Genomic DNA, 20,845 nt, shown 5'->3' with positions numbered 1-20,845 from the left:
CCTTCAAAGTTCCTCAGAACATTTCTGGAGTGGAAGTTTTACGGTAGAAATTTAATCTGAAACCTGCTCTCAGGGCCTTGCATGGCAGCGAAAGCCTTTATTCTCAGCGCTGGCAGACAAAATTTGTTGAGTTCCAGGCCAGACAGGGAGAGCCATAGTGAGACTCTGTCTCAAGTGAACTAAAATAAAAACCCCACGGTGTTAAGGAAAGCTAAAAAGCATCGTTTCTTATGTTCCAGGCTCTCCGGAAAACCACCGCGTACCTCGGTGCTTACAAGCTGATAAAACGCCGCAAATCTTCTAAGGGACTTAAAAAAGGAGAAGCACCCTCAGGAATTACTTCAATTAAAAACTGCCTTACACCTCCAGCTCTAGTCCTACCTTCTCGATCTTGAGGGGCGCCCCTCTGCTCGGTATGGAAAACTGTTTTGTCAAACAATACTGAAATGAGCAGTGGTATGTGACTAAGCGGCGAGCTGGAGCGTCCTTGCAAGGCGCTGCCACCCTCCCTCCCCGAAAAGGAAATACGCTTTCAACCGAATCGGAAACACACCACGCAAGCTGGCACAGTGGTCCCCGAGATAAAGTCGGTATTTTAAGCTCTTCGGGGTGCTGCTAATTCAAGTGCGAATCCCAAAGGAACGTTTCCTGAGACAGGATTTTTCGATGGAGGCTTGCAAAAATGGGGAAAAGGGGGAAAGAAAAAAAAAAATTCCGGGAAGGGAGCGCTTTTTCTTGCAAGTTTCGTTCAGGTGACCGCAGTCCCCGGGTCAGGCTTTGCCCTACTGCTCCTCGCAGGAGCTCCGCCCAGCTCGTCTGCTCCCCGGGGCAGGGCTCCCGCGTCCCGAGTGGCGGTACCCGGAGGCAGGGTCCTGAGGCCGCGCTGCGGCAGAGGGACCCCCGGGAGGAACAGTCTTGGGGGCAGGGAGAGCGCAGGGTGGAGCGGCATCCCACCGCGCCCGCGGCTGACCGGCTCCCGCACACGCATCGCCCCCTACCTGCGTGTGCAGGGCGAGGGGTGCACGACACGTCCCGCTCCAGCTGCCCCCTGCACCCCCAGACACGCCCGGAGAATTCCTGCCGCTGGGCGCATCGCTGAGCTGCGGGGACAGGCCGGGCCCTCAGGCATGCAGGGCCACCCTGCTGGCTCCACCGCGTCCCCCCCACCCCACCCCTAACCCGAGGCCCGGCGACACTCACCACACCGAGCCATAGGCGCCGGAGCCCACCGGGGACAGGTTCTGGTATCGCTCGGGCACCTCCCAGATGGTCTTGTTCAGCTCCTGCCGGTAGAACGTGGGCCTCTCCTGCGACATCTTCCAGCGGTGGCGGCGGCGGGGCGAGGAGGTGGCCGAGCGGGGGCCCCTGCCTGCAGCCGCACGCTCTCCTCTGCGCCCGCCCGTCCGTCCGCCCGCGGCAGACCGGACCCCGCGCCCGCGCCGCCGCCCGCGCAGGTGTGGAGGCTGCGACCCGCCGCCCAGTCAAGCGCGGCGGCTCCTACGAGCCTCGGCGAGGTGCCGGAGCCGGCTGCACGGCCCGAGGCTGCTCCCGCCGCGGTCCCCCTGCAGCCGCTCCCCGGGGAGGGAGCGCACGCCGACGCCGCACGACACCCGCTCGCGCTCCAGCGCCCCGCTCGGGCTCCAGTGGCGGCGAGCCCACAGGCAGCGGCCGGGAGCCTCTCGCGGAACTCTCGCGAGAACAGCTCCCGTAGGCCTCCCCCCCCCCCGCCGCGCTCCGGGAGCCCAGATCTTACCCAATATGGAACCTGCCCACGGGGCGGGGGTTCCGAGAAGAGCGCGCAGGGCCGGCAGATCTCGCGAGAAGAGGGACGCGGCTTGGGGAGCGGAGGCAGAAACTCTCGGGGACTGGGCTCCCCGGGGCGCGGAGGGTGGAGGCCGCAGCGCGGAGCGCGCGCGCCTCTCTGTGGTCGCACGGGCGAATGCCTGGCGCCACGGCGGAAAGCCGCTGTGACAGCGCCGGGGAAGAGAGCCAAACGATCTTTGAACTGCGAGCCACCTGCTCACTGGAGCCGGCAATTTCCAAGAACAACTTGCAAGAACAGACAAGCCCTGTCCAGAAAGCTGTCGTATTCCCGTCTGCTCAAGGACGTGTGGCTCACCTCGGGATGCTGGTGAAACCCGCCCCCTAGGCAAATATTAACCCTGCCTCAAAGCCCAGGCTCTCCCTCCAGGCGCTCCTCCGTGTCCTCAGGCAGGAGTCGCAGAAGGAGGTCCCAGGGACCCACAGTGCACGAGGTCAGAGGTAGACACCGTGAATGGCCCCTTCCAGGCTGGGGACATGCATTTGTAAGGCCCTGGGGTTCAGTACCCACTACTGGAAGGGAAAGGTAAACACACACACACACACACACACACACACACAATGCAGGTAGGTCATTCCAATTCAGGAAGGTCTTCTCATACATTTTATTTATTTATTTATATTTACACCACCTGATCCAGCATTTGGAAATTTGGAAAGACCTGAAGACCCTTCATTTTATATATATATATATATATATATATATATATATATATATATATATATATATATCCTGTAATTCCAGCATTTGGAAAGACTAGGAGACCCTTATTTATTTATTTATATTTACAAAGCTGTAATTCTAGCATTTGGAAAAACCAGGAGACCAGCCTCTGCTGTGTAGTGATGAAACCGTATCTGCAACACCCCAAAAACCATCACTCGGGTTTGAGACAACTCCTGCCCTTTAGAGCCATCCAAAATTTAGAAATTTAAAGGAAATTTAGGGAGCAGTGATTTTTAAAGACTTAATTCGTGCCTTTTGAGAGTATGGAGACACAGGGCGAGCATTCTGACCACATCGCATTTAAGTAAGTCTGTTGAGCTTTGGTAGGCCCTGGTTCTAGTCTCTACAGTCTCTACAAGAGCAATGCGACCCTGCATTCCCACCCGGTGGAATCTTCAGTAGGAGCCGAGAAAGCTAATAAAAGTGAATGGCGAAAGTTAGACCCGTAAGAACCCACATCCATCCGTGCCTACACCGAGCAGCAGAAAGGAGAACTCTTATTCTCGTGCCTATTTCTAGAAGATCCAGGTATGTGGAGGGCAGCAGGGACCCCTTCTCCTCGCCCCAGATGCCATCCTCGCCCGTCACCCGCACAGCCGGAACGCCGGCGGGTTCTGCAGCAACGGCTCCGGAACTGCCGGCCTCTGCGTCCGCAGCGCTGCCGCCAGCCAGGCTGGAGCGGAGTCTGTCCCCAGCGTCTGCGCTCCTGCGGGCCACCGGAAACCAGGTGAACCTCGGTCGGGAGCCGTCCGGAGCACTGGCTGCCGCCTGGGTGCTGACAACCCGCTCCCGTCCCGGAGCGTGGCTGCTGGGGTCACCTGCAGAGCCAGGAGGGTCCCAGGCACAAGGAGTGGGTGAATGAAGGAATGAATGAATGAATGGCGGTGGTCCCTGGAACTTCTTTCTCCTATAGAAAGGCTGCGTGAAACCGCAATGTCAAGAGACATGGGGTTTGCATACTGGATCCTTTCAAAATTCGCGCCTCTGTGTTGTCACAGCTGAAGGAACTGGACTGTGGGCCTCCCCACACTTCCTCTCTGTGTCCTCATCAGGCCTCAGCTCAGGGCCCCTTTTGCTTCCAGGGGCTGAGCTGAGACCTGATGAGGACACAGAGGGTTTTGCTCATTTTGTTCTCTCTGCCTGAAGCCCGCCCTCTGCCCCCTGTCCCCCTTCTCTGTCTTCTAGTCCTTATTGCTGGACCTTGGGTCCTCCCATGGAGTCTCCTCCATTCAGCCCAGTAATGAGGCTCTCTCTACCACACCTGCTTGGTATCACACTGACTAGCCTAAGGGAAGTGTTTATGTGACCTGTCAGCAGCTGGAGGGCTGCCACCTTCAAGCATCTCCTGCCACTAGACCAACCCCAGTACATTCTCCACCAAAACTGAGAGGCACAGGCAATGAGGACTTTTGGTTGGGAATTACAAGTGCTTTTTTTTTTTTAAATCGGAAGTAATTTTGTCTTATGGTTTTAGGAAGCATGTGAAAGATGACTTAATTAGGTAAAAGATATTCTTGTACCTTTACTAATTTTGAGGGTTTCCTGTCCTTTGGGTCAAAATTTTATAAATCCGGTTACTTTTTTTTTTCATTTAAAATATTCTAAATAGAGATTTTTAAACGAATCAGTGAGTGGATGAATGGATGGATGGGTGGGTGAACAGATGAATGGATGAACAGATGGGCAGGTGGATAGATGGACGGATGGACAGATAGCTGGAGGGATGGCTGAGGGTAGCAGAAGCAGAAAGAGCTGGGTTAACGTGCTTGTATTTTTTAAAGTGTTTTTAGCAGTGAAAGCCTGCTTAAAGATAAAGGCTGGGACTACAACTCAGGGTAGATCAGCCAGCCCTGCATGTGTTAGGCCCTCAGATGGGTCCCCAGCCCAGGAAGGAAGAATCAGAAAGAATTAAGGCATGGATGGTGGCTTACACCTGTAACCCAGCATTAGCTAGCTGGGGGCAGGAGGAGGGGGATGCCAAAGCCCACTCCACTCCACGAGAGCCTGTCTCACAATAAAGACAAGTAAGAGAAGGAGCAGGTAGTGCAGGGACCTTCCGGGCTGCTCCGCCCTGCCGGGCTCCGAATCAGGCTCCCCAGCTCTCCTGTGCTGCAGCTTCTCTTTCTGTTGAGACAGGCTCTCACTATGGCTGGCCTGGAACTCACTCTGTAGACCAGGGTAGCCTGGAACTTGCAGAGATCCACCTGCCTCTGTCTCTGGAGTGCGGGGATTAAAGGCGCCTGCCACAACTATGCCGAGCTCCCTCAGCTTCTTCTTCTTCTTCTTTTTTTTTTTGGGGGGGGGGGGGTGAGGTTCGAGACACGGTTTCTCTGTGTAGGTCTGACTGTCCTGGAACTCACTTTGTAGACCAGGCTGCCCTCGAACTCAGAAATTCGCCTGCCTCTGCCTCCCAGGTGCTGGGATTAAAGGTGTGCACCACCACTGCCTGCCTCCCTCAGCTTCTTAAAACACACTTTTGTACTGCCCCAGAAATTCTGACTCAGCAAATAATTTTTATTTGGTTTGTGGTTTTGTTTGTTTATTTTGAAGTAGGATCTCATGACCGAAAGCTTGCTATGTATCAGAGGCTGGTCTTGAACCCCTGATCTCCATTGCCTCTGTATCCCAAGTGTTGAGGGTGCAGACATGTGCCACCACACTCAGCTCCCTCTAGGAACAGGTTTTGGTTTTTAAAGTTTTTTTATTTTGTGTGTGTGGTCATAGATGTGGGCCACACTGCCCAGTGCAGGTCCCAGGAAAACTTGTGGAAGTTGGTGTCTCTCCTTTCACTTCATGGGTCTCAGGGTTGTTAGGCTTGCTGGCAGGCGCCTTAACCTGCAGAGCCATCTCACCAGCCCTCCAGCCCTCCTCTAGGAACACTTTTAAACCTACCCCCTTTCTCCTTCTCCCCCTCCCTCCTCCTTCCCTCACTCAGTTTAAAGTTGAAATCACTCAGATATTTTGAATTATTTCCCTTATATCATCTCTAAATCCTGTCCCTGAAATACCTATTCTCCCCTCCCCCACTTGAACTCGGTCTCAATTCACCTTCTCAGGGAGTTCTCCATTCCCCAGGCTGGGATCCTCAGGATCTCTCTCGGTCATGTGGTTTTAAGACAGGAATCTGTTTTACAATGGAGGAGCTAGGGCCTGAATTGTGGCCATGCTGAATCACTGTGGTGTACTGAGGGACTCGTCACACCTGTCAGGAGGGACAAGTCTGATGGTGTCAGGAAGACACCAGGGGTGGGGAGGGGTTGGAGGCTGACTGTGGCCCTTCCCACCCTTCCCCCACACCAGGCTCCCCACTGGGGAGATGCTGCTGTCTTCCAGCTGGATGCCATGGAGGAGGAGTTAGAAGACAGCCTCGCCCTCAACCTTTAGCACTGTGGAGGGAAATGGTCAGAGAGCTGACTTTTACCTCTTAGTCATCGTGCACCAACATGACCGCGCTGTGGGACATCAAGGAAGTCAGCCGCACTGCCTTAAGGATGCCTAAGTGCTAATCCCAGTTCAAATTATTGTTGAAAACCTGTATCTATTTATGGTTATTATTTTACATGCATGTATGTCTGTGCAACATATGCATGCCTGGTACACGCAGAGGTCAGAGGAGAGCATCAGATTCTGTGAAACAGACATTACGGATGGCTGTGAGCAGCCATGTCAGTGCTGGGAGCCAGCTCTTGAGTCCCCTAATTGGGATTATTACTCAGACATGGTGGTCCTTACTGTAATCCAAGGTGGAGGCAGGAAGAACAGGAGGCCAGCGGATCCTCTGATGCAATAGTGAGCTTCTGGTTGGCCTGCTTTAAAAGTAGTAAAACGAACAAGCTGGGTGTGGTGGCAATGCCCTTAACCCTCTCTCCTGTGGGGGTTAGAGGCAGGTGGATTTCTGAGGTATTCAAGGCCAGCCTGCTCTACACAACAAGTTCCAGGACAGCCAGAGCTATGGAGTGAATGCCCTTAAAAGACAGACACGCACACGCACGCACACACACACACACACACACACATACACGCACACACACGCACGCACACGCGCGCACACACACACACGTATACTTGTCCACAAACACAAAAACAAATAATAAAAATATTTTTTAAAAAAATCAAGAAAAGTGCTAATTGATGTAAATTTCTAAAAATTCGTTTCTTTTGTCTCAAAACTCTTTTGAGACAGGGTTGCTCTGTGTAGCCCTGGCTGGCTGGCCTGGAACTTGCTATGTAGTCTAGGCTGGCCTAGACCTCACAGGGATCCTCCTGGTTTTGCCTACCAGGAGCTAGGATTAAATAAGCACATGCTACCACACCCAGCCCTAAATATATATTTTTTGTTACATTTATTTATTTGGTGTGGGGGTGGGGGTCCCATGCGTTATCATATATTCTATGTAAAGTCAGAGGACAACCTGTAGGCATCCTCAGGCTTTCACCACTGAGCCATCTCGCCGACCCTAATACATGTTTGGTTCGGTTCGTTTGGTTCAGTTCGGTTCGATTCAGTTCAGTTTTCTCCAAGACAGGGTTTCTCTGTGCAGCCCTGGCTGTCCTGAAACTCACTCTGTAGACCAGGCTGGCCTTGAACTCAGAAATCTGTCTGCCTCTGCTTCCCAAGTGCTGGGATTGAAGGCGTGCACCACCACTGCCTGGCTCTACCTGTTTTTCCCTGATGTCTTTGCAGCTAATCCAGGAACAATGCAAACAGAGAGGAGCCTCCAGAGTTTCAGCAGCAGATACAGGCAAATCCCTTTTGTGTATGATGTCAAGCGGAACGTGTACAACGAGGAGAATTTCCAGCAGGAGCACAGGAAGAAGGGCCCCACCTCTGGAAACATGGACATCAACATCACCACTTTCAAGCACCACGTCCAGTGCCGGTGCGTGTGTGCACGTGCGCCTAGCCTCTCTCTGCTGCCCACCTCTGTCTTTGTCTTCCTTCTCTGAATTCCTGCTGAAAGAACCTTGCCATTTGTTGTGTGTATGTTTTTATTGGCTGTGTGTATGTGTCAGTTTGTGTGTCTCTCTGTGTGTGTGTGTGTGTGTGTATGTGTGTTTCTCTTTCACTCTGTGAGTGTGTGTGTGTGTGTGTGTGTGTGTGTGTGTGTCTTGCAAGGTCCCCTGATTATAAACTTCTCGGACATTTACTTTTAGACTGTTTTCTAGTATTGCACTATAACAAAAGATCCAAGGCTGAGTAATTTCTAAATGAGGCGGTTTGCTGGGCTCATGATTCTGGGAGCCACTGGGTCCAAAGAGTATGGGTTCCTGTGTCCTGGTGAGGACACCCTGCTGTGTTACAATCTAGCTGAGAAGTGGAAAGGAAAGCCTCACTTTATAGAACCTGCTCTTTCCATGGAGTGGTGGTATAGGGCTTTGGTCCCAGCACTCAGCAGACAGAGGCAGGCAAATCTCAGCCTGGTCTATAGCTTGAGTTCCATGGGACGAGGACCACACAGAGAAACCTTGTCTTGAAATGGATGGATGGATTAATTAGTTAATTAATAAAGGAAAAACCAAAACCCTGTTCTCCTGGTGCTAATTTAGCCCCACAGGCGCTAGCTCCAGGCATGAGGAAGAGACTCGTGCAGCCCAGGCCTCACTACACACTACCTGTAAACATTGCCTCCAGTGGAGCCAAGCCCTTTGCACTTGAACCTTTGGGAGACGTGCCACATCCGCTCATCATAGACACAATACCTAGGGAGGATACCTAAAAAAACTCATTGTTCAATTGGGGCAGGCAAAATGGCTCAGTGGGTAAAGGTGCTTGCTGCAAAGTCTGAGGATCTGAGTTCTATCCCTGGGCCCCACATGGTAGAAGGAGAGACCTGACTTTACAGAGTTGTCACCTGGTCCTCTCCACGCTAAGTAAATGTAATAAAGCACCAGCTGCTATTACTCATCCAGCAGAGATTTAGACAGTCTGACAGAGTGGACAGTGGTGACAGAGAGACTCCTGTGCCATTTACATCATGGTCATTGACAGAGGTGACACACCACCTCTCAGGCCCACCCCACTGTCCAGGGGCTCTGAACCTCTCAGCAAACCGACAGGTAAAAGTGCTTTTTTTCAGGGTCATTTCTATGCCTTATTGTTTTGTTTTTTCCTTGAGACAGGGTCTGGCCTTGTGCTCACTGTGTAGCACAGGCTAGCCTTGAAGTCTTGAGCCTCCTGCCTCCACCTCACCCAGTTCCTTTACTTTTTTTTCTCCAGTACTGGGGATTGAACCCACATTTTGACATACACTAGGAAAGCACTCTGTCACTGAGCTGTGTCCCCAAACTGCTGGGGGGGGGTTTGTTGTCATTGTTGATTGTAGTAAAGTATATATGATATCCAGCTGGTTGTTTTGACCATTTAAAGTGGGGATTTTGTGGCATGATTGTTATTATGCAACTACCCCCACAGTTGGTTTGCAAAAACACGTTTTCATCACCTCAAACAGAAACTCTGTACTCATTAAGCAATCAGCTCCCCACCTCTCAACCCACCCTTACAGAATTCCGCATGAGTGAGTCTGCCTCCTCCAGACAGAGCTCTGAGCCTGCTCTTTGGATTCCAGCAGAACCGTGCAACATTTGCCTTCTGTGTCGGCCTTGTTTCACTTAGCACCACTTCCAAAGTCCATTGGCATTATAACAAGTGCTGGCACACTGCCTCTCTTCTGTGGCTGAGTAGTAATCCGTTGTGCATCTGTCTACACACTCTGCTCTGCCTGTCTGTCCACTTATTAACGAACACTCGGGTTGTTCTCTTCCTTTGGCCTCTGAGAGTAATGTTGCTTGTGAGCATTGGCACAGATCTGTTTCAATCCCGGTTTTGTTTTTGTTTGTTTGTTTGTTTGTTTTCGAAACAGGGTTTCTCTGTATAGCCCTGGCTGTCCTGGAACTCACTCTGTAGACCAGGCTGGCCTCGAACTCAGAAATCCACCTCTCTCTGCCTCCCAAGTGCAGGGATCAAAGGTGTGCGCCACCACTGCCCGGCTCAATCCTGGTTTTGAATTCTCTCAGGTCCCTGCATAAGGGTAGAATTCCCAGGTCATACAGCAGTTCTTTGTGCAGCTCTGAGCTGCCGTGTGCATGCTGGGAACTAAACTCTGGGCCTCAGGAAGAGTGGCCAGTGCTCTTAACACTGAGCCACACCTAGCTCCTGCAAAGTCTTAGCTTTGATTAAAAAAAAAAAAAATTGGGCTGGTGAGATGGCTCAGCCAGTAAGAGCACCGACTGCTCTTCCAAAGGTCCCGAGTTCAAATCCCAGCAACCACATGGTGGCTCACAACCATCTGTAACAAGATCTGACGCCCTCTTCTGGAGTGTCTGAAGTCAGCTACAGTGTACTTACATATAATAAATAAATAAATCAAAAAAAAATCAATCTGTTTTAGTCTGAGAGCTTTATAGTCTGGCTGTTCCTTTTTCTCTCTCTTTTTGTCAGAGGGTGGCCTGGGACCCCACCCACAAGACACACAATCTACCACTGAGCTACATATAAATCTTTTCTTACTTGTTATTTTGAAACAAGATCTTGCTAAGTTGCCCAGGCTGGTCTTAAACTCATTCTATAGCTTAGGCTGACTTTGAACTTGTGATCCTCCTGCCTCAGAATTCCAACTAGCTGAGAGATTAACAGTCCTGAGCCACTAGGCCTATCAGTTTTCACTCTTTTTTTTTTTAAAAGATTTATTTATTTTATGTATATTTGAGTACACTGTCACCGTTTTTCAGACACACCAGAAGAGGCATTATATCCAGTTACAGATGGTTGTGAGCCACCATGTTGTTGCTGGGAATTGAACTCATGACTTTCAGAAAAGCATCCAGTGCTCTTAACCACTGAGCCACTGAGCCATCTCTCCAGCCCCAGTTTTCACTCTTAAATTTAAGTTTAACGTAAGTTTAGTACCTTGTGTAAAGTCAGGTTCAATTGTATTCTTTAATATATGGATAGTCCACATTAACCACGTGGTCTGTTAAAGAGAACGGATACTTTCCCATTAAATGTCACATCAAGAATAGTATTTATTGCCGGGCAGTAGTGGCACACACCTTTAATCCCATTTAATCCCAGCACTTGGGAGGCAGAGGAAGGTGGATTTCTGAGTTTGAGGCCAGCTTGGTCTACAGAGTGAGTTCCAGGACAGCCAGGGCTATACAGAGAAACCCTGTCTCGGAAAACCAAAAGAGAAAGAGAGAGAGAGAGAGATATTCCAGGGTTTCTCTGTGTAGCCCTGGCTGTCCTGGAACTCACTTTGTAGACCAGGCTAGCCTCAAACTCTGCCTCCCAAGTTAATGGGGTAAAAGCATGCCCAGAGTTAGTTATAATTGCGTGTATGAGTATGGGTGTGCAAGAGGGTTGGGTGCCTGCGGAAGCCAGGGGTATCTGATCCCTCGGATTTGGAGCCCTTGATGGAGGTGACGGTGAGCCGTTGACATGAGCTGACCTCACGGTCTCTGCTCAATAATCTCATAATATATAAAATAGATATAATTAGAAGGAAAAACAGTTATATTGAAATATAGTGAGCCAGGTGGTAATGGTAGATGTCTTTAGTTCTATTACTGGGGGGCTGAGGCAGGTGGATCTCTGAGTTCCAGGTCCAATTTTCACATAGGTCTAGTAACCACCTTAGTTTCAAGGAAATAATGAATGTAAACAATATTTCAAGATACCTCTAGGAATAGTAACATTCTGGTTATAATGTCCAGTTCTTTTGTTTTTGTTTTTGTTTTTTTTAATTTTGTTTTTTGTTTTTTCGAGACAGGGTTTCTCTGTGTAGCTCTGGCAGTCCTGGAACTCACTCTGTAGACCAGGCTGGCCTCGAACTCAGAAATCTGCCTGCCTCTGCCTCCCAAGTGCTGCGATTAAAGGCATGTGCCACCACGCCCAGCTATAATGTCCAGTTCTATAGCTTCTAATTCAGTTTATAATCAATATTCCTAATTGAAGGTGACAAGCATGGTGGCACTTTCCTGTAACACCATCAAGGCTGAGGCAGGAGGATTGTCATGAATCTGAATTCTTCCTAAACTCCATAGAATGCCAGACAGCTACAGAGCAAGATCTCTCTAAACAAACAATCAAAAAACCTTTACTGAAGAAAGTATGAAATTTAGTGGAAATAATGACTCTTTGCCCCAAAATTCACATTCACCTCAAATTCTGCCTAAGACTTCCAGACTCCATTAACCCGCCAAGGTTAGGAATCCTGGGATGGACATAGTGACAGTAGCTGTCATTACTGCAGTTGTCCTTGCCCAAACCCGGCCTCTGCCACCATCTTGCCTGAGACTGTCGAAGCCATCTTGGCTTCAGCTGCTCTGCGCCCTTTGTTCATGTCCTGCCTTGTGCAAATTGATGTCCCCTCTGCTTCTATGGCACCTCCTACCACCTCTGCCTGCCAGCATCGCCTCGAGACACAGGTCACCGACTCTGCTTCATGTGGCCTTTCTGTTGCCTTTTCTTTTTTAATTTAAAGTCTGGGTGAGACGGGTGTTAGAGATGTCTTAAGTCTCAGCTTACATTTTTAAAAACTTTGCTTTCACTGCTTACGTTTCCCTTTCTCTTCTCTTCATATTTCTACTTTGAAAGCACCATTCTAGCCTTTTCTGAATTGTAACCAGAAATGTAGGCCAGCAGGGCACTGAAAGCGTGGCTCTGCTTCCAGGATGCTTCCTCGAGAGGCCAGTGTCTGCTCTTGCCCGGCTGTGTGGCCACGGTGACTTATGCAGCCAGCCTGTGCTGCCTCTGAACACTGGGGAGGATGGCGGTTCCTGCCTTGGCCTGATTAGGAACATTTAAGGTTTTTTTTTTTTTTTTTATGTCTAGGAATAGTAAACACTAGATAACTGGCTTTGGTTTTCTGGTTGAGGAAGATTTTTAGTAAATAAAATAATCTTTTAAGTCCATCTCTTCCTTTCTACAGAAAAACATCTTATCTCGTTCCTTGTTCTCTTCCTATTGTTTGGCAACTCCCTGTTCCCTCTTTGATGTCAAACACCCCTGTGCTTTTTCACCAACTCTGACAATCCTCAGTCTTTTGTTTCATTGAGACAGTCTAATGTAGACCTTGGACGTGTGTGCGTGTGTGCGCGCGTGTGTGCGTGTGTGTGTGTGTGTGTGTGTGTGTGTGTTGCGCGTGTGAGCAGGCTTGGGTGTTGTGCGTGCGCGTGCATGTGTGTGCGTGTGTGAGGAGGCTTGGGTGTTGTGCATGTGTGTGCGTGTGTGTGTTGCGCGTGTGAGCAGGCTTGGGTGTTGTGCGTGCGCGTGCATGTGTGTGCGTGTGTGAGGAGGCTTGGGTGTTGTGCGTGTGTGTGCGTGTGCGTGTGTGTGTGAGCAGGTTTGGGTGTTGTGCGTGTGTGTGTGTGTGTGTGTGTGTGTGTGTGTGTGTTGGGTGTTGGGTCTTGCCCTACACCTTGTTAGAGACACTGTCCTTGTTGTTTGCTACTGCACATGCAGCCTTGCTGTCTGGGCGGCTCCTGAGCATCCTGTCTTCTTCCCATCTCCCCAAGGATCCTTGGCGTTACAGGTTCACTGTAATCTGACTACACTAGTCCTGGGAATTCAGACTCAAGTCCTCCTACTGAGCCGAGCCCCAGCCCACAGTTCTCATTTAAGATGCCTTCAGTAAATCAGACTTTTTCTCTAAAAGCTTTCCTATTTCACCCATTGGCACCAGTTTCCTGTCGCTCTGACTCCCTTCTTGGTCCTGTGCAGTTCAGACCCAATTTTCCCCAATGCCAAAGACCTCAATGACTGTGCAGGGTTCGTGGTCTTCAGCCAAGTGGCACGTGTAGAGGAGGGGGCATCAGGTGAAGGGACAGATTGTCCTAGTGCCATGCTCCGGGTTTGAGGTGAGAGCATCAAGCTTGCTTTCTGTAATTCTGACTGTACACCTTCCTCAAACCCAGCAACTCCCTGGAAAATCACAGTCCAGCATTCCTCCCAAACCTCTGGGCAGAAGGGAGCATCTGTCCACAGTAAGCTCAGTGTTGTCGAGAAGCCAGAATGCTGAGCTCGATACCTGAAGGCATGGCTTCCCGCCTAACTCTGCTCAGATAGGTGGCTCTGACCTTGGGAAAGGTATTCGCAATTATGTGGCGTTATGTACCTTAGTGATGCTTATAGTCATGCCAGACAGAATACATGGGATTGGGGCTGGTCAGGAGACTCAACACTCGCTGCTCTTACAGAGGATCTAAGTTCAATTCCCAGCACCCACACCCTGGCTCATAACCATCCATTACTCCAGTTCCAGGGGACCAAATGCCCTCTTCTGGCCTCCTTGGGTATTACAGGCACGTGCTACACATACAGGTAAAACACTTTTATACATATAAGTCTAAAAATGTTGAAATACATGAGATCACTTCCTTTCCTTCCTTTAGTAGTGCACATGCTAAAGTTATATTTGTTGTGATAGTCAAATCTCTTAGCTAACCCAGCACATCTGTGAAGAAAATCTTTCTAGTCACCTGCCAGTCCGTGCCAAACTATGAATGGGAAAATGTAACTTAAAGCCAAACTGGTTTCACTCTTCTGTAGAGCGTGGTCTCCCTCTGTCAGTTGTCCTCTACCCATAGGTTGTGACCTCTTTGACAGTTGGTCTTCCACAGGGGTCACCTAAGATCATCGGAAAACACAGATATCTTAGAATTCACAACAGTAACAAGTCACAGTTGTGAGATGCCACCATAATTTTATGCTTGGGGTCCCCCCACATGAAGAACTGCAAATTAAAGGGCCTCAGCATCAGGGAGCTTGAGAACCACTGGTGGAGATGATCCGAATCCGAGCGACTCCATCTCAGCAACACCGACACCTTGTTCTTGTTTTGAGATAGGGTGACATTCTGCTGCCTAGGCTGACTCATGGGCGCCTGTCGTCCTCCCGCCTCAGCTGCCCTAGTAGCTGGGACTGCAGGCCGTGCGACTGTACTCTGCTTTTCCCACCAACACGCTGGGGACTGCAGACCGTGCGACTGTACTCTGCTTTTCCCACCAACATGCTGGGTGTTTGTTTGTTGGTTGACCCTCACTTTATGACCCTTTGTGGACCAGTCTGGCTTTGAACTCAGAAATTGCCAGCCTCTGCCTGTTGGGCTGGGGTCAAAGTGTTTTGTCATACTTTTCAGTGTGTCCTTCCTTCCTTCCTCCTTCCCTCTCTCTCTCCCTCCCTCCCTCCCTCCCTTTCTTTCTTTCTTTCAGACACTGTATATCCAGAGATGATATGGAACAGGTCCTCCTGCCTCCTCCTCCTGAAGGTTGAGATTATAGGCATGCACCACATACACTGCACACCTGGTATATGTGGTGCTGGAGACTTAACCAGGGGCTTCCTGTAGGCTTGGCAGGCAGTCACTCTACCAACTGAGCCACATCCCCAGTCCCCCACTCCCAAATTTCCTTCTGGTAGAGAAATGTTCTGTCACTTGCAGACTCTACCACTGGGTGCTAATCATGAGAACCAAAGCACCGCCAGACACAACCCAGCTGCCTTGTGGGAAACAGAACTGCTCCTAGTAGAGACCCACAGATAATATAGCCTTTAAAATCTGCAGTCTTTTCTTTATATGGCTAACTCTTCAAGTACAAAACTCAGTTTCTGTGACACTCTAGCTATCCCAGGCAAATCCAGACAGCTGGTTAGTGTTTGGTTAGATTAGTATGTGTGAGAGTGTTATGAAGGCGTTCCCGGAAGCAGGACAGGACGGCTCCTAGGGGAGACACCTGCTACCAAGTAGAGTGTTTGCTGAGCTTGCGCACTTGCTGCATGTGCCGCACAAGCACTCTATTCGAACTCCCGGAGTTCAATCCCAGTGACTCATATGGTAGAAGGAGAGAACTGACTGACTCCTGAAAGTTGTCCTCCTCTGACCTCTGTATATCCCCACATGGACACACATACATACAAATAAATAAATATAAAAACTAAGGCGTTAGGGCTGGAGAGATGGCTCAGTGGTTATGAACACTGACTGCTCTTTCAGAGGCCCTGAGTTCAAATCCCATGACCACATGGTGGCTCACAACCATCTGTAATGGGGATCCGATGCTGTCTTCTGGTGTCTGAAGACAGCAGCAGTGTATTCATATACATAAAATAAATAAATCTTAAAAAACAAAAACAAAAAACCTCAGGCATTAACTGTTCCTACCACCTGTTGATCTCATAACAAAAACAAGAAAAACTTTTTTTTTTTTTAATGTGTATTGGTGTTTTCTCTTCACGTATATCTCTGTACTATGTGCAGAGTGCCAGCAGAGAACAGAAGAACTGGGTTCCCTGGGACTATAGTTACAGATGGTTGTGAGCTACCATGTGTGTGTTAGGAACTTAACATAGATCCTTGGAAGAGCAACAAGTGTCCCTGACCTATCTCCCCCATCTCCAAAACACTGTTCTTTTTTTTTTTTTTTTTTTTTTTTTTTTTTTTTTTTTTTTTTTTTTTTTTTGGTTTTTTGAGACAGGGTTTCTCTGTGTATCCTGGCTGTCCTGGAACTCACTCTGTAGACCAGACTGGCCTTGAACTCAGAAATCACCTGCCTTCACCTCCCAAGTGCTAGGATTAAAGGCGTGCGCCACCATGCCCGGCAACCCTGTTCTTATTAAAGACTCAGTGATGCTAGTTCATTCTCTACCAGAGGTTAGTTGGTTTGACTCCCTCCAAACTGCCTGTAAAAACACAGACTTAACTGTACACTGGACATTGAGTCTCAGTTCTTTCCAGCTATACCTTGCTGGTTCTTGCTGGTGGTTTTGTCCCCCAGGGATATTTCTTAAGGTGTAGAGGTATCTTGTTCTCTAGGCCAGGGATAGACGGGCTACCATCTTCCATTGGGTAGAAAGAAGCCAGGATGCTAAACATCCTGAAATTCATAAGACCATCAGTCTTCCAGCAAAGGATATTTTGATCCAACATGTCAAAACGTCATTTGTGCTAATGGGAAAAGTGCTGTAAGGGAGTGCGGGTTACACCCTGTACCTTTCCTTAGCTAGGGGGTGGGGAGAGTCTGTGGAGGCTCTCCGTGGAGAGCCTCGCTGAGTCTCTGTTCTTCGTTCTCCCAGCTGCTCCTGGCACAAGTTCCTGAGATGCATGCTCACAGTCTTCCCCTTCCTAGAGTGGATATGTTTGTATCGATTCAAGGACTGGCTTCTTGGAGACTTACTCGCTGGTTTAAGTGTTGGTCTTGTTCAAGTTCCCCAAGGTAAGAGGCAAATCCCAAGCTGCCTTAGCCCAGAGCTGATCCACTGGCCCTCACCTGCTCTCAGGGGCAAGCAGTAGTGCTGGGTGAAGGGATGGGCAACAAAGGAGCTGCCTTCCTGCTGTAGACCAGGCTGGTCTCAGACTCAGAAATCTGCCTGCCTCTACCTCCCAAGTGCTGGGATTAAAGGGGTGCGCCACCACTGCCTGGCTAGACATGGCCTCCTTTACTCCCCAGGATTTGTTTTTTTTTGTTTGTTTGTTTGTTTGTTTTTTTAGATTTACTTATTTTTTTATGTATATGAGTACACTGTAGCCGTACAGATGGTTGAGAGCCACCCCATGTGGTTGCTGGGAATTGAACTCAGGACCTCTGGAAGAGCAGTCAGTGCTCTTAACCGCTGAGCCATCTCGCCAGCCTCTACTGCCCAGGTTTTTAACCCCTCTGGGTGGTTCCAAAAGATCTGGTTGAATTGAGACCCAGGAACACTTTCCATGGAATTTGCAGTCCCCACTCCTGGTCATTTTTTGCCTCAGTGGTGGTTTCCACTACTCCTGTGGAGAGTAGATCTCAAGAGGTGCTAGTTTTCCTTAGGGGACGTCGAGTGCTAGAGAACAGCCACAGCTCTTATCCAGTTCCCAGTTCAGATGCAGGAGGACAAGGTCACATGGGAGGGGGGGCTCCCTGGGGTAGAAAGAAAGCTCCTCTCCAAGCAGGAGCAGTGGGGCACACCTGTAATCCTGACACTAGAATGGTGGGGGCAGGAAGATGAGCATCAAGGCCAGTCTTATCTACTTGAGGGCTTATCTGAAAAACAAACAAAATACTGGTTCCAAACAGGAGCCAGTAACTCTTCGTTTTTAAGACAGAGTTCTGTAATATAAGCTGGCCTCTATCTCAGAGGTCTGCCCGCCTCTGCCTCCCAAGTGCTGAGATTAAAGGGGTGCACAATCAGGTATGACTAATTTTGTTTCTTTCTTAACATTTATTTATTTATTTACTTATTTAGTGTGTATGGAGGTCAGAGGATGACTAAGGGAGTCTGCTCTTACCTTCCATCATGATTTGTGTCCTGGAAATCTCACTCCAGCCCCACCTTTTTTTAAATGCACACACACACACACACACACACACGGGGGGGGGGCTGACTTTATTAAGGGCTCCATATTGTGTACTAACTGTATCTTTTTAAAGAAATTTCAGCTTTCTCTCTTGCAACCTTTCATTGTGTGTGGTGATTGTATGTGGCACTGTGTTACACTGACATTTGATGTAAGTACATACTGTCCATTGGCCATGACCCCACATCTCCTCCATTTTGCCCCGTGCCTTCCTATTTACTTGTGCTTGCATGTCATATGTACATACATGATTTCATGTGCCTATGTAAGATCGAGGAACCACACATGAGAGTAGACAGCCCACATTTGTGTTTCTGAGACAGTAACAATTCACTTCCTTTGGTGACCTCCATTTTCCTGCAGATGACACAACTTGACTCCTGACGGAGAGTGACAGTATACTCACATACATAATATAAATAAATATTTTTAAAAAAAGAACAGAGGGGGCTGGAGAGATGGCTGAGCAGTTAAGAGCACTGACTGCTCTTCTGAAGGTCCTGAGTTCAAATCCCAGCAACCATATGGTGGCTCACAACCATCTGTAACTAGATCTGACTCCCTCTTCTGCAGCGTCTGAAGACAGCTACAGTGTACTTACATATAATAAATAAATAAATCTTTAAAAAAAAGAAAAGAAAAAGAAAAGCGATTGGGGTGGTTGGCATATAGGAGACGGACTGCATCTGGCACCTGAAGGTAAGTGATTCTGCCTTGTTCTGCTTTTGGCCCTAGAAGATGCCCAGGGTCGCCTATTTTATTTTTATTACTTTCATTTATGTATGTGTGTATGTGTATGTGGGTAGATACATGTTAGTGCAGGTGCCCTAACAGGCCAGAGACATTCAATTCCCCGGAACTGGAGTCAAAGGTGGATATCTGCCACCAAACATTGGTGCTAGGAACCAACCTATGTCCTCTGAAAGAACAGCAAATGTCCTGCACTGCCTGCCCGTCTGTCTCTCCCCAGGCCTTCTAGACTGCACGGCAATAAGCACGATTTGAAGATCTGGAGCTAGAGACCCCACAGCTGCATTGTGTCCTTTCCCTGTCTGTGAGTCTGTCAGAGAGCTACGGTGTAGAGCTAGGCTTGTGTCTCGGTTGATAAAGAGCCTGGAGCCTTCACAAGCCCTGGGCTCAGTCTCCAGCACTCATAAACCAGCACAGTGGCCAATGCCTGTAATCCCAGCAGTCAGGAGGTGGAGACGGGAAGGTCAGAGGTCAGAGTCACTCTCAGATACACAGTGAATCCGAAGCCATCCGGGGTTATCTGAGTCTCCATCTTAAAACAAAGCTAAAACGCAAAAGCACGGTGGAAGCCAGGCGTCTCTACATATGCCCGAGCATTCTTAGCAGTTTTCCTTTAAGGTAGCTTTTAAAGCCAGATCTTCTTTGCTTAATTAAGTGATTTTGCTTTTCAGGCCTGACACTTAGTTTACTGACAAGGCAGCTGATTCCTCCCCTCAACGTCACTTACGCCGCCTTCTGCTCTTCAGTCATTTATGTAATTTTTGGATCATGTCATCAAATGTCCATTGGTGAGTTCAGTCCTGGAGCCATGGGAGCCAGATGAGTCCCAGCTATCACTTGTTGTTAGCATTCAGTGCCAGGCAGCTTTCAGTCACTGTAAGGAAATGCCGGGGAGCATCAGCCTAAATGAGGAAAGCTTACATAGGCTCGTGGGGTCTCAGTTAGGGTGCTACTGCTGTGAGCAGACACCGTGACCAAGGCAACTCTCATAAGGACAACATTTAACTGGGGCTGGCTTACAGGTTCAGAGGTTCAGTCCATTATCATCCAGGCAGGAACCTGGCCGCATCCAGTCAGGCATGGTGCAGGAGGAGCTGAGAGTTCTACATCTTCATCTGAAGGCTGCTAGGAGAAGACTGGCTTCCAGGCAGCTAGAACGAGGGTCTTAAAGCCCACCCTCACAATGACACACCTACTCCAACAGGGCCACACCTTGGCCACTCCTTGGGCCAAGCATATACAAACCATCACACATGGTTTTTTTAAGGTTTCAGTCCATGTCACTTGGATCCATTGTTTCTGTGCCTGTCTCAAGGCACAGATCTAAAGTGCATGATCTAAAGTGCATGGTGGAGCAAAGCAGTTCACACAAACACACAAGTACATGCTTACACACAAACAAACATGTATATATATGCACATACAAAATCACATATATACATACAGATACATGCAGACACAGACTCAAACACATCCATGTATACATGTACACATTCATATACACAATCCATGTATACATGTATACAGAGCTATACCCACAAGACACGTGTGTATATACACACACAAACATACAGATACAGATATGTTTGTACAGATACACACAAATACACAGACATTTGTGTATACACACACATACGCACACAAACATACATGTATACACACATGCATGCACACAGAAAATGCACATGAACAGACATTTACACATACATCCATGAATGCACACATGTGCGTGCAGATGTATGCATCCATGTACACATGTATGCATGCATGTACACTAGCTCACACACACACAAACACACAGAGGAAAGGACAAGATGTACTCAAGGGCATGTTCTCAAGGCCCTACTTCATCCATTTCCAGTAGCATGAACGCCAAGCCTTCAACACATGAGCTTTTAGAGTGCATTTAAAATAAAAGCATAATGTCCAAACCCTTGGCCCCCAAACCCACATCTGTCCCACAGTGCAAAGTACAGTCTTTCTCAGAGTCTCCCCATAGTCTTTACAAGTCTAGCATTGCTCAGAAGTCCAAACCTGATTAAGATAACCCTTGTCTTTGAATATCTCTAAAACTCAAACTGTGGGCTGGTGAGATGGCTCAGTAGTTAAGAACATGGGCTGTGCTGGGCAGTGGTGGCGCACGCCTTTAATCCCAGCACTCAGGAGGCAGAGGCAGGCGGATTTCTGAGTTCGAGGCCAGCCTGGTCTACAGAGTGAGTTC

The 20,845-nt window shown here is 48.9% G+C and overlaps 2 protein-coding genes across 3 annotated transcripts in view; one reads left to right on the top strand and one right to left on the bottom strand.

The window, feature by feature from the left end:
- Positions 1 to 1,706, bottom strand: part of Mapk14 (mitogen-activated protein kinase 14) — a 54,013-nt gene extending 52,307 nt beyond the window's left edge. For both annotated transcript variants that reach the window (XM_021221076.2, XM_021221075.1), the window contains exon 1: positions 1,201 to 1,706. In XM_021221076.2, coding sequence (XP_021076735.1) covers positions 1,201 to 1,316 — 116 coding nt within the window. In that variant the 5' untranslated portion in view covers positions 1,317 to 1,706. The remainder of the gene's footprint in view (positions 1 to 1,200) is intronic.
- Positions 1,707 to 3,004: 1,298 nt separating this feature from the next.
- Slc26a8 (solute carrier family 26 member 8) overlaps positions 3,005 to 20,845 on the top strand; it is a 54,794-nt gene continuing 36,953 nt past the window's right edge. The window contains exons 1-4 of the mRNA XM_021221759.1: positions 3,005 to 3,275; positions 7,233 to 7,428; positions 16,617 to 16,756; positions 19,296 to 19,412. Coding sequence (XP_021077418.1) covers positions 7,247 to 7,428; positions 16,617 to 16,756; positions 19,296 to 19,412 — 439 coding nt within the window. The 5' untranslated portion in view covers positions 3,005 to 3,275; positions 7,233 to 7,246. The remainder of the gene's footprint in view (positions 3,276 to 7,232; positions 7,429 to 16,616; positions 16,757 to 19,295; positions 19,413 to 20,845) is intronic.

This window comes from Mus pahari, chromosome 21, assembly GCF_900095145.1.
Source record: "Mus pahari chromosome 21, PAHARI_EIJ_v1.1, whole genome shotgun sequence".
Classification (NCBI taxonomy): Eukaryota; Metazoa; Chordata; class Mammalia; order Rodentia; family Muridae; genus Mus; species Mus pahari.
Note: the sequence above shows the minus strand (reverse complement) of the source record. Positions and strands in the feature narration are given on the sequence as shown.